This window comes from Nyctereutes procyonoides, unplaced genomic scaffold (assembly GCF_905146905.1).
Source record: "Nyctereutes procyonoides isolate TBG_1078 unplaced genomic scaffold, NYPRO_anot_genome, whole genome shotgun sequence".
NCBI lineage: Eukaryota > Metazoa > Chordata > Mammalia > Carnivora > Canidae > Nyctereutes > Nyctereutes procyonoides.
In genome coordinates, this window is record NW_026575051.1 from 31,822,647 (window position 1) to 31,836,530 (window position 13,884).

General features: G+C 35.6%; 1 protein-coding gene across 1 annotated transcript in view; it reads left to right on the forward strand.

Moving 5' to 3' along the window:
• Positions 1-13,884, forward strand: part of ADGRB3 (adhesion G protein-coupled receptor B3) — a 705,508-nt gene that overhangs the window by 380,117 nt on the left and 311,507 nt on the right. Inside the window, exons 13-14 of the mRNA XM_055329612.1 lie at positions 11,721-11,873; positions 12,718-12,793. Coding sequence (XP_055185587.1) covers positions 11,721-11,873; positions 12,718-12,793 — 229 coding nt within the window. The remainder of the gene's footprint in view (positions 1-11,720; positions 11,874-12,717; positions 12,794-13,884) is intronic.

The following is a 13,884-nucleotide window of genomic DNA, read 5'->3' on the forward strand; positions in this document are numbered from 1 at the left end:
AAGTAATGAGGTAATGTTGAAGAGGAAGTCAAGGATCAAGTCATGGAGACCCTGGAGAGAATTTTGTTATCTGATACAAGTGTAACAGGAAGTAACACGATTCAACTCTGCTTAAAAAATACTCTCATTGCAGTGTGGAAAGTGCATAGGAAGAATGGAAGTAGTGAATATAGTGAGTTTTTAATTTAAAGATTTGATGAAATGTGTAGCAATCAAAACAGATAAAAAGACAACTTTAAGTTGTGCTTTGGAAAAAAATAGCAAGCACAGTGATGATGAGATTCTGGGAATGACAATATGGACATGTCAAGGATAACTTCCTGTTTTCTGTCTTGGGGGAAGAGTAGATGGAGGTACCCTTTATAGATATGGGATGACTATATGCAAAAAGTCACCCTTAGATGAAGGGTGAGTAGAAATCAAGAGTAAATCTTCAGATGTGCTACATTTAAGATTCTTGAAGACTTCCAACTGAATAGTTCAATAGACAGTTTTGGAGTTCAGAAGAAACATTCTTATTACCCATTCTGCCCATACTTAAGATATTAGTGTGAAGCAGATGTCTCACTAGATTGTAATATCTTTCTGACTCAAGACTTTTTCTTTTTTTATTTTTCCACCATATTTTACACAAGGCAGAGAATGGTTAAGATAAAGGATAAAAGGCAAGTGACATATAATGTGTCTTACTTACTATGTGTAGGCAATGAACTAACTGCCTTCAGCTTAAACCTCATGAAAGGGTATTAATTTTTATAGATGGTTAAACTGAAGAGCAATTAAATAACTTGCCAAAGATCACAAAGTAGTTAGAAAACTAGATATTTTTGTCTTCAGGGGCCAAAGTTATCACATTAAACCCAGTTTCTTCTATTTTATCGTTGGTAGACTTCATTCATTTATATATATATATATATATATATATATATATATGAGTTGTGTTAGACCTACTGTATGTTAGGATTCAATCATACAGTGGTAAACAGAGAAAATATGTTTCCTTTTGGAGCTTATAGTCTAGCATAGGAAACCGCTAATAAACACATCTACATAAACTAGACTATGTTTAATTGTGAAGAGGGCCATAAAGAAAATAAACAGTGATGTAATAGAGAGGAACAGTTGGAGGAGGGGATGAATTTCTGTAGCTAAGGCAGTTAAAACAGACCAAGTTAACAGAGACTCAAGGATAAGAATAGAAAATAATGTTCTAGTTAGAAAGGAAAAGTCCTGTGGTGAAAAAGAAAAGACCTGTACAATTTGATCTGGGTCAGTAAACAAGCAGCCATGTATAATGTGACCATAGAGAGAGACAGAAGCCAAGCCATGCAAAGCCTTGTAGGCCATTGTATAAGATTTGTATTTTATTCTAAGAGCCCTGGCAAAGCCATTGAATTATTTCAAGCAAGGGGACAATATGATCTGATTTATCTATTTTTTAAAGGTAACTCTAGTTTCTGAGAGAGTAAGCAATTCAGAGAAAAGAGTGGAATCAAGAAAACCAGTTAGGCAGCTCTTGTATTAGCTCAGGTTAGAGATTCTGGGAGTTTCTAGAGGGTAATGGAATGGAGATAAAAGTACAGTGGTTTAAGATATGTTATAGAAATAATACTGAGAGAATGTGTTGATGGATGAGTCATAGGAGGCAAAGGAAAAACCAGAAGTCAAGATGACCTTTAGGTTTTTGGTTTGAACATTTGAGTAGACTGTGGCACCATCAATTAAGGTAGGTGACACTGGGGAAGAAAGTGCTTTAGTGCTGGGAAATCAAAAGTTCTGCCCAATAAACATTTGTTGGATTAAAACACACACATAGGGAAGCCCAGGTAGCTCAGTGGTTTAGCGCCTGCCTTCATCCCAGGGCGTGACCCTGGAGACCACGGATTGAGTCCCACATCGGGCTCCCTGCATGGAGCCTGCTTCTCCCCACCGCCTGTGCCTCTGCCTCTCTCTCTGTCTCCTCTCTGCATATTCTGATGAATAAATAATAAAATTAAAAAAAATAAATAAATAAAACACAAACATACAATACTAGCACACAAGACAGTTTTTATTACATAATTAAACACGTTTTCTTGCATGATCATTCATTTATGAATTGTCTATGGCTGTTTTCATATCACATTAGCAGAATTGGGTAATTGCCTAATGGCCCACAAAGCTGAAAATATTATTTTTCGGCCTTTTATAGAAAAAGTTGGCCAACCTCTGCAATAGAGCATGACCTGAAGCTAATCTTAAAGTATGGTTTCAAATCAAAACAATGGTTCTTCTCCATAATCTTTATAAAACCTCTGACTCCTTTTAAAGCCACTTTGTCCTTATTAAAAGGCATCTCTCTGTTCCTTAGTTCACGATTGCAGTTTTCTTTTCTCTCTCCATTTATTTTTGGTATCTTTCTATGTGTATTTCTCTTTAACACCTAAAAGTGAGCCTTTCCTAAACTACATTTCTTAGCTTTGTTTTCCCCCTGTCATCTTAATATCTGCATAACTCACCATCTCACTTCTTACAGATGTTTGCACAAATGCCAGGTAACCAAAGAAGCTTTCCTCACTTAGGAAAACTTCCCAACCCCACTCATTAATCTCTAATCATATCATTTACATTTCTATCCAGTTGTCTGTTTTCCTTGTCTGTCTCCCACCCCACCCCATAATATGCCAGTCCATCAGAAAGACTTTAACTTTTTTGTTCACTGGTATATTTTCAGTGCCCATGACTGTGCCAGGTATGTTATGGGTGGTCAAATAATATTTTGAATAAAGTAATCTTTCCATTATATTCTTTCTTCAGGAGGATTTATCAATGCCCACATTATCAATTATCACTTCTAATTATAAGGGATCTCACTTACATTTTCAAATTCTAAATTTGATCATGCTCTAGATCTCTTAGCCTATGATATCATACTTAGCTTTTTCTCCTACTATTTCTCTACCTAAACTTTTCTGCCCTATTAGAAGTGTTACTATTTCTCTAGGACATATTAAATTTCCTCATTTCATGCCTTTCAAAAACTCATGCCATTCCTCCTACCCAGATGCTACTATTCTGATAGTTCTGGAATATTACAGGCCTTTTTCCGGCTCTAGGTTTGCACGGGTAGTTTCCTCTTCCCTGTGCCATACTCAGCTGCCAAACCACAGCCCGGACAGCACCTCTTCATTTTTTTTTTTTTAAGATTTACTTATTTATTCATGAGAGAGAGAGAGAGAGAGAGAGAGAGAGAGAGAGAGAGAGAGAGAGGCAGAGACACAGGCAGAGGGAGAAGCAGGCTCCATGCAGGGAGCCTGATGTGGGACTTGATCCTTGGTCTCCAGGATCACATCCTGGGCTGAAGGCAGGCACCAAACTGCTGAGCCACCCAGGGATCCCGTGACAGCACCTCTTCAGTGAGGCCTTCTTCAGCCACACAACCATGTTCTATCTCATCCTTTACGTCTTTTATACTCTAACAATCTAGCCTCATCTGGATTGTTTGTTCCCTTACTAATTGTGTGTATTCCCCACTAGACTGTGAGCTCTTTCAAAGCCAAGACTTCATGTCTCTTGTTCAGTTGTTAAATCATCAGTAGTAAGATAGCACTTGAAACATTCTCAGGACTCAATAGAGATTTTTTTGGATGAATGAATTTCCAGAATGAGCTTCTGAGTCTGCAATGATCTCTTTTCCCTTGTCACCCCTTAGCATTGGTCATTGCTATTACTTTTCTGGGAATGGATGAGTCACTATCTTGGAAAGCCCTTGGATTATTGGCTTTAGTTGCTGTTTGCTGCCTGCACTGATGCCTAATTCCTAATAGGTCCTTGGCTTAATTCTTCTCTAGTAAGATTGAAAACAGCTCACATATCAAAACAGCATATTATACACATACATGCAGACATGTGCATGTAAAAAGAAATAAGTCAGTAATGTTGCATGTACTCTCCCTCTCCTCTGTCTCTCTCTCTCCTCTTTCTTATTCAGTACTTGGTTAATTATCATCTGATGTTCCTTCATCTGCAGGAATTCTGTTCTTAATTCCTCTGGTTGGGAGAAGAAGGAAAACGTTTCCTAAAGCATTTTCTTTTTAAAAAAATATTTTATTTATTTATTTTTTTAATTTGTTAGAGAAAGAGCACAAGCAGGGGGAGGGTCAGAGGGAGAGAGGGAATCTCAAGCAGACTCCCCACTGAGGGCAGAGCCCAACGTGGGGATCAGTCTCATCACCCTAAGATCATGACCTGAGCTGAAATCAAAAGTCCAATGCTAAACTGACTGGGCTTCCCAGGCACCCCACTAAAGCTTTTTCTATTTCATTTGTTTTTACTATCTGGATATACATACAAAAATGACTCTCCCATATAACATTGCATTTATGTTACATGTAAAATCATGAACTACTTGGGTAGAGAAGATGAACATTTATTAAAAAAGTGTCTGTCTCTAAAAGACCACAAAACATACTATTTTTGAAAACTAAAAGAAAAATGATCTAATCAGCTAAAATTCCTCCACTAAGTGTAGCATTGAAAGAAAAGGTAGGGAAAACATGCAATAGGTAGCAGAATAAGTACAGAAACCCATGTTTTTTAGAATGGGTTTCTCTTTAAAGAAAAATTTTACTGTTTAAAAAAAGCTTCTCCATCATATGTCTAGAACAGAGGTAGGCATACTTTCTCTGCAAAGGGCCAAACAGTAAATATTTTAGGGTTTGTGGACTGCATAGTTTTCAGTGCAGCTGTTGAACTCTGCCACTGTTGCAAGAAAGCAATCTTAGATTGTATGTAAGTGACTGGATGTGGCTGTGTTCCAGTAAGACTTCATTTGTGGACACTGGAATTTAAATTTCATATAATTTTCACATGCTAAGAAATATTCTTTTGATTTTTTCAATCATTTAAAAATGTGAAAACCATTTTTAGCTTGCAGACCTTACAAAAAGAGCTGATAGGAAATATTTGACCTGTGGGTTGTAGTTTGCCAATTTCTGGTTGAAACAGTTCAGCTTTAGCCAGAGTCATGTGTGACTATGGACATACCATGTGCATAAGTATGATTAAATGTTAGGGATATAGAAGTGACCTGAGAAGAAGCTAAGGGACTCCTTCATGGAGAGCACTAAAGTCTGTCAAAAATACTGTAAGGGGAAAAAAAAATACCGTGGGCAGAAAGAAGAATAAGCCGTGCTGTGCAGGGACTTCTAGGCTTATATTTAAATAAAACAAAAACAAAAACAAAACAGACAATGGATAAAAACAGAATCTGAAGCTAATGATTCACAAGTAATTTACAAGTTTTTTTTTTATTTTCATGATGGAAAGGGATATGTAAAATGGTTAAATATAAAGTTTCAATATATATGTCATTAAAAGCTAACAAACTGAAAAAAGTATCCTTGATATATCACATAGTTACATTTTGAGTACCTACTTTGTCTATTTTTAAAAATCAGAGGATCCTAGGGGCCCCTGGTTAGCTCAGTCCGTTAAGTAGCTGATTCTTGATTTTTTGCTCAAGCATGATCTCAGAACATGATCATGATCTCTCTCATGTTCTCATGGGATCCAGTCCCTTGCTGTGTCAGTGTCCATGGTCAGTGGGGAGTCTGTTTCAGAATTCTCTATCTGCTTTTACCCCCAAACCCCTGCTACTGTGCTTTCTCTCTCTAAAAAGTAAATAAATAAATCTTTAAATAAAAATTAGAAAATTATAATTAGAGGATCCTACACTTTCTCTGAAAAAGAAAAACCTGTAAATTCCTAATGGGAAGAATATTTCTCATCTAAATGTCTGTGTACTGATCCTGGGACTTGGGGATACTTCTCTGTAGCAGACACTCTTGCCTAGGGGCTATGTTTCTTGGGAAGTGATGGTTTCAGACTGTTTCCTGGCAAGCCTGTCTTTCTCTTTGGCCCTCAGTGTTCCCATCTTAGCTTTTCGGGGAAAGAGACCCAATAAACGGAGGAAACAGGTTGATTAAGAACAACCAAAATCTGTCTGACTGTTTCCTATAAACCATGTACTGCTGTAGAATCCTAAAATATGATTTTTTATAGAGATGTTAGAACATAAAGATTAGGGACACCTGGGTGGTTCAGTGGTTGAGCATCTGCCTTTGGTTCAGGTCGTGATCCCAGGGTCCTGGGATCCAGTTTTGCATCAGGCTCCCTGCAGGGAACCTGCTTCTCTCTCTGCCTGTGTCTCTGCCTCTCTCTGTTTGTCTCTCATGAATAATGAATAAATACATAAAATCTTAAAAAAAAAAGAACATAAAGGTTATGCTGGACAAATTAAAGTACGTGTATATATCTCCTTTTGATAATCACCATTCTTCAGTGGTACCCAGTTTTGATCTCCTGTTGGGACAAGTGAGAATAGTTTTATTTCCTTTCATCGAATCATTATGTCTGTCTTTTATATTTAGTGCAAATATCTTGCAGTAAAACAAAGTAAATTTACTGTTAATTTATATGGGTAAAATCAAACTGTACCACACAGTGCAAAATCATATACTTCTGAGTAGGCAAACTGAGAATTGAATCACAATGTTATCACTTAAACAGAATCTACTTCCTCACTTGTAAAATGAATATAGGGATAATAACAATGAGGATACTGATAATAATGATGCCTCCTAGGGTTATCTTAAATATCAAGTAAGGATTGTTCTAAATATTAAATAAGGGATCCCTGGGTGGCGCAGCGGTTTAGCGCCTGCCTTTGGCCCAGGGCACGATCCTGGAGACCTGGGATCGAATCCCACGTCAGGCTCCCGGTGCATGGAGCCTGCTTCTCCCTCTGCCTATGTCTCTGCCTCTCTCTCTCTCTCTGTCACTATCATAAATAAATAAAAATTTAAAAAAAAATAAATAAAAATAAATAAATATTAAATAAGATATCACATGTAAAGCACCTACCTAAATGCTGTGCTAAGAACAGTGCCTAGCACTGAGCCATTTGATACATACTTACTGAATAAATTAAGGAATGGCTAACAAATGCTGAGGTCATGTCAAGTGTTCAATAAATATCAGCTGTCCTTCCCTTCCCTCCCAAGGGCCCTCAGTATTTTATAAGGCACTCAGCATTGCTATATAAATATAGAAAACCACGGCCTTTTAAAATGCTAATTGCCAAGGGATCACACTATGTGCAGGCTTTGCTCGGTCTCTCTGTGCTTGCTATAAGTATACAAACAAAACTAATAGTTGCTTTCTAACACACGGAAGCCATGTATAGTCCCTTCCTTGCCATATTTTTCTGACAGGATTTCAAAATTGTAGAGGTGACCGTCTAGTAATTTTGAGTGATGTTTTCCACAAGCAAATCCATTTTGATAACCATCCAATTTTCTAGTATTGGTGAGTCAAGACCTAATATGTAAATTGTTCCCTCTGAATCAACATGAAAAATGATGTAAACTTTAAATACTTCGGAAACATCAATATCCCTTTTAAGGCATCCCTTAAACTTCTATTTCAGTATCCACCCACGCTTTTGTTTATGATTATAATATGTCCTTGCTTGGGAGTCTCCTCTACTCATTTATAGAAAATGAGTTGCTACCCTAAGCATTTAGGTCAGCGCATAAGAGTAGTGCTTTTGAAGTTCTCTTTGCAGGCTGGCCTTGGCGGCAATGGTAACACTGCATTTGTCTTTGAGGTTGTGGTCATTTTCCTTTTCAATAGAGATTTTTAGCCTAGCTGACTTTGTGTGACCAAATAACCAGGGAAGTCAACTTCTTCCCTCTGGAAGGTTCTATTGGAAAAAGGAAAGGGAGAGAGAGAGGGAAGGAGGGAGGAGAGAAAGAGGGGGAGGAAAAGAAAAAAGGCCCAGGAGAAGGGAGAGGAAGAGGAGAACGGGGGAGGTAAGGAAAGAAGGAAAAAGAATGAATAATAAGGAACCTTCAGCTCCCTAGGTGGCACATTTAAGTTCTAAAGGGTAAGCTCTATTTAAGCACATTTCCTGCCTTTGGTTATGTGTTATATATTCATATATATTCAATATATATTCAATATAAAGTTTTAAATATGTAATCTCAATCCTAAAGTCATTGAAGCACAATGAAAAAAAGGATGTTTAATGCAAAAGCCAATATTTGTAATACAGAATACACAGTGAGGTAGTTCCTTTGGACTTGAAAAGGGGAAAACATACTTTCATACTAGTAGCTAACACTAGTATGTTCTAGAAACTATTCTAGGCATCAGTCTCTTGCCTCTTGACATATAGTAACCTATTTCATCTTCCAACATTCCAGTAAGGCAGATAATATTATTCCCATGTTACAGAAGAAGAAATTGAGGCACAGAGAAGTTAGGCAATTGGCCCAGTGTTACACAACTTCTAAGATGAATATGGAATTTATCTTCTAAAATGAGGGTTTGGGGAGTAATAGTGGATGCTGTTCATAATAATACAAAACAGAGATAAACTGGGACTGACCTGGAAAAAACAAAACAAAACAAAACAAAACAAAAAAACAGGACATTATAGTTACCCTAAAATATCAGGATTTGAAGCTCAGGCCCAGATCCAGAGTCCTTACTTGAACCATTGTAGTAAACTGTGATTTTCCTCTGTTGGCTCTCTATGCCCATTATGTTCATCCCTCCAGCATTCATGCACACACTTTGGCTCTCTCATCTTTTCCTGCTACCTGCCTTCCATTCTTGTCCATGAAGCAACTGATACATCAAATTAATTACCTCCAACTTTTGTATGTGGACCATTTGCATTCCCTGGCAGGACGTTACCTGACAGAGCTGCCATTCTCCAGGACCTCAATTAGGGCGAAGTGCTAAAATCTCATGTTTTTCCTCAGAAACAAGGTTAGAAGCTCCACCCTGCTTTGGTGGCAAAACAAAAACAAACAAAAAGCAGCCCATATGCTTTAGATTCAACTGGAAAAATTCCTTATGCTTTCTGATGAGAAAGAATTTGATGCTGACTATCCAAATTCAAAATGAAGGTTTTAAAATTGCAAAATGAAAGTGCAGCTGGTTTTGCTCCAAGGTTTATCAGTGATGAGTCACCTATTTTTATTGCATAAGAAATCAAATCTAGTGTTGTAATGAAAACACGATACAGTAAATTTAGGATAATTCTTGGAGCATTTGAGATGTGCCTATTTGTTCAGGGACACTGTGTCCTTTGAGGTTTCTTCTAAGCACTTTAATCTTCTGTAAGAAAGGCATTTTCTCAGTTTTTGAGGAAAGATGCTCTATTATCTAACCACTCACAATGACTGGTTTTAATGCAGCAATTACTGCAGAAGCAGAGGATGGAGATTGTGCACTTATGCTTTGCATTTATGTTCCTTTGTCAGGACTGGACACATTTGTATAAAGTTGGCATACTTTAAGGCATTCATTTTTCATCTTACCTCTTTGGTATTCACTTAACATCTGAGCTTCCAAGTTCCCTAAAGACTGCATCTAAGTTTTATCTAAGGGTTTTGGACAGTTAAACTGGGTGAAAGAGGGAAGGGATTGAGGATTGAGTTGGCCCGAGTGACTGGTATAGGTACTAAAAGAAGGAGAAAATAAAAGTCATCTTTAAATTATTTTTGCTATATGGAAATAAGATTTCTTGTTAATCATGTCAGAGTCATGAAGAACCACAGTGTCATCTAAGGTATCTTCCTAGATACAAAATTTTCAGTAAACACATTATAAAAGGGATCTGACTTCATAGACTGATAAGATTCAAATGCTAGCCTTAGATATCGGTAGACATCATTTTTAAAACATGAAGTACTTAAAATTGTCATCTAATTGTACATTAGATGATCCTAATTGATTTTTATATTTATTAATCTAGACTGTGTTTAAAAGTACAATCTAATCTATATAGTCATAACTTAATAGCTAAAGTGCCTTTAACTGAAGAATGATTTCATCATGTGAGATACAAGCATGTATAGTTATATCACTTTGTATATTTAAGGGTATGGCATTAGACTAGAATTTATTCAAGATAAAGTGATCAGAGCTGGTACAGAATGTGCTTCCTCCATTTGTAATTTCTTCTTTTGGTTCATTTGATTTTTGTTTTCTATCCAAGGTGTATAGAAACAGAGGAATTATTAGACTTTGGGGTCCAGCAATCTATTTCTTGTTTATGTTCCTTTATGACAGAAACCAGTTGTGTGGCAGTCAGCAAAACCTTCATTTTTTTTCCATCAGTTTTTAGAGCAAAGAGGTGAAATAAATATCCTTTAAATATCAAGAAAACCAAAGTTAGAGTCAAGGGACTTGGAAGCAGATGAACTTAGTTTTGCAGACTGAATAAAGCATATAAGGACCCTTAAGAAAGAATGTGCTGTCAATTTGCTGACCTATCCATCTATTTGCAGTGGAGAATTTGGACCTTTCAGGACAGGTGAACTGGATTATTTATGGACAACAAAGACTATATTGTTTGAAAAATTAAAGAAACTAAAATAATTACAGCTGCTATCCAAAAACAGCATTTAACATCCATAACAAATTTATGTGTTACTCAGCACCCTCTTTCCTTCAACATTTAGTAACAAAATCCTTTTTTTAAGCTTATTATGTCAAATTACAAGCCAAATGAAATTCCATCCTATGCTGATAATGGATGTCTATAATAGCCTGAAAGAGCTTTAGTAAAGTACAATAATACATAACCATTTCAATTTGGAACTAAGCCAGTGGTGCAATATATTTATATAACTAATATTGTTAAATTCTTAATTTTCATTCTCTTGATTTAAATTACAAGTTTCTTCAGAATGAAATCCACTTATGAGGAGCTGAATGGTTTCTTACTTTAGCTTACTATTATAATAGCTTCTGTAGTTTTCTTTGATATCTTTCTATTTAAGGTTTCACGACATACCTGAAACTTTAATGTAGAACAAGTATGTACCATTTTCTTAATTGGAAAAGTATATAATCAACAAGCATTTAAGTATTCATTATTATAGTTTTATTACATATATGTGTGTACATAATTGTTACATAAAATAAATATTCAGGCATTAACAAACATATCATTCATGAATTTTTTCAATATATATTAAAATACTTATTGCAAGTAAAGACACAATTCTCCATTCAAAGTACATATTTATTACTTTCAATTGTGGGAGTATGTTTTAAAAATTTGTTATTGATCTCCTTAATGGATATTTCTGCATATGATATTGGCTCTGTGGTTATGGCATTACTTGTGCTTTATTATTTGGATTATCACAGCTCTGTCTCCAAGAGCAATATGACTTTGCTTTCCATGCCTCCATGGTCCCCCATTTAATCCATGAAAAATCTGTTCCAAAGATAACATTCAGATGTAAATGTGGAAAATTTGTTCTGAAGACAAAGTTCAGATTTAAATGCAAATTTCAGCCTATGAATCAAGTGTGTTAATCAAAATATTTAGCAAAAAATACAGTATGGACTTCTGACAATTGGAATGGAGGTCAGCCATGAACAACTAATGGCAGTACATGTTGGTCTTCTTAGAATATTCTCCATGGACTGTCATTGTATGATTCTTGTAGAACGCAACTGAAATCTAGATTGATAGGTAAAAGCATTGGCAACCTTAATGAACATTGTCTAATAATAGGAAATAAGTCTGTTCTGTGGCTCTGATAAATATAATTTTGGCTTAAAATTTTATTTTGAATATAGCAATGTTTAATTTGGTCAATTTTTATTACACTGAAAGATCTTAGTTAACATTATTACTTCTTTTCTAATAGTGGCTAGCATTCAGAAGCTTCCTGCAGCCTCTGTTCTAACAGACATCAACTTCCCAATGAAAGGACGAAAGGGAATGGTTGACTGGGCAAGAAACTCAGAAGACAGAGTAGTCATTCCAAAAAGCATTTTTACTCCTGTGTCATCATCAAAAGGTAAATATGTGAAATAATTTGAGCTTTGAACCAAACAGTTATAATATGGTAATTTAATAGTGCAATAGATATAAATCTGCTTGTGTCAAACAACTTAGTAACAGTCTACAATCATGAATCTAAGCTAATTTTGTAAACATAGAAAACTTACATTTGGTCTTTAAATCTGAATTTAATGGAGGAAAGGACTCATTAAAATAGAAAAAAAGAAATACGAGTGCAAATTATAGACCTAAGCTTGGCATGGTTAGGTTTCAATATTGACAGTTTCATCCCAGAGTAGAGCACGTGGCATAGTTTAATTTTAGGTATGGAAACATGTTGCATTTTCCACACAGTCATTTCTTATTTCTTCCTCACTTTTGCTTTGGTTTGTAGATATTATTTTGGTATATAAAAGCAAATTTAAGAAAAAAAAATTAAGTTTTAAGAACATCTTCAGTAGCCTCTAAAGTTAATGGCTACTTTTGATAGTGACATTGTAGTCTTGTTTTTTACCTTGGAGATTTTGACCTTTAGCTTGGGTCCAAAAGAATATTGTCTCTCTTTTCCCATATCATTGGGAATTGAAACTCAGCTGCAACTACAGTAGCCTCTTCAGCCTGATGAAGGAAGGTTACTTCTTCATATGACAGAAAAGCACTGAAAACACATCTTTTTGAGCTACCATTAATATGTATGGTGTGTGGGCTAATCTGTCTAATGCATGGTTAGGAAGGCATTTCTTCTATTCAACTTTGCATCAGCAAGTACTGGAATCCCCTTGTAATGAGCAGATTACAAATTTTATAAGACAGTATTTTTCTTGTCACTTCACTAATATTTTTAATTTCATTTTTTCTAGAATTAGATGAATCATTGGTATTTGTTCTTGGAGCAGTCCTGTACAAAAACTTAGATCTAATTTTGCCCACTTTGAGGTAAGCTGCAAAGTAATAAGCTGTTACAATCTTTGTAAATTATTCCAAAAATGTGATTATAGCTCATTCTATGAAAATAGTCAAACAAGCTTTGTTAATACAAAGGGCTCTTTCTTAAATTAAATAGAAAATACCCATTTAATGAACAGCTTATTAGCATATTATGCACTTCAAAACAACTAGAAAAGACAATTTTGGTCTCTGATTATACCCCTGCAATTCTTTTGTAACTAATCATGACTTGCCTTAAGACTGAGAGAAAAAAAAAAAAAAGTAAGAAAAAGAAAAAACTCATCTCTGTAATAGAATGGGTTGTTTTAAAATTAATCTGTCTTCTCTCTTTATTTGCACTTAATGGTACTGTTCATCAACATTACATGAAATGAAAGGAGTGCCATGATGACTGGGAATGAATGCTTTGTTCTTCACTTGCATAAGATCTCAATTTGCCTCTAAATAAATATTCAATTATAGCTACATTAAGAAAAAATGCTGTTGTTAAATTGAGGACTATTTTTGGAAGAAATCCATTGATTTCTTTCCTCCCAGACATAAAAAGAAACAATTACACATAGTAATTCCACGAGCATTAATTTATTTGCTCTATTGTCTTAATTACTTTCCCTGATCTCACAGAAAATATCATTCCCACCTACTTGGGTAGTGATGCCATCACTCATGATGACCTATTTCCTCTACCCCATCTCCTTCTGGAGGACTGAGACCAAGTTGGTAGTTGTTGCTGTTGTTGTTTGTTGTTGTTGTTATTTTTCTCTTAAACACAGCCACATTTGCAGTGAGTTCTTACACCCTTCTGAATAAAACTTCAAATTTTTAGAGGGGAAAGACTGTGAATGATGTGTACAGTTATACCAGAAGCATAACAAATAGTCTCATAAATAAACACAATGAGAGCAGTCCAGCAGAAAAAATGGGCTTGCAAGGAAACAACTAAGTTTTCTGCAACAGCAGTAACTAGTCTTGATTCTTTGGAGAAAATCTTCCCATGTGCAACAAATTATTAATATGGTCAGTAAATCTCTAGCTGCAATGCAGGTTCTTCTTCAACCAAAGAAGCACAGAGACAACTT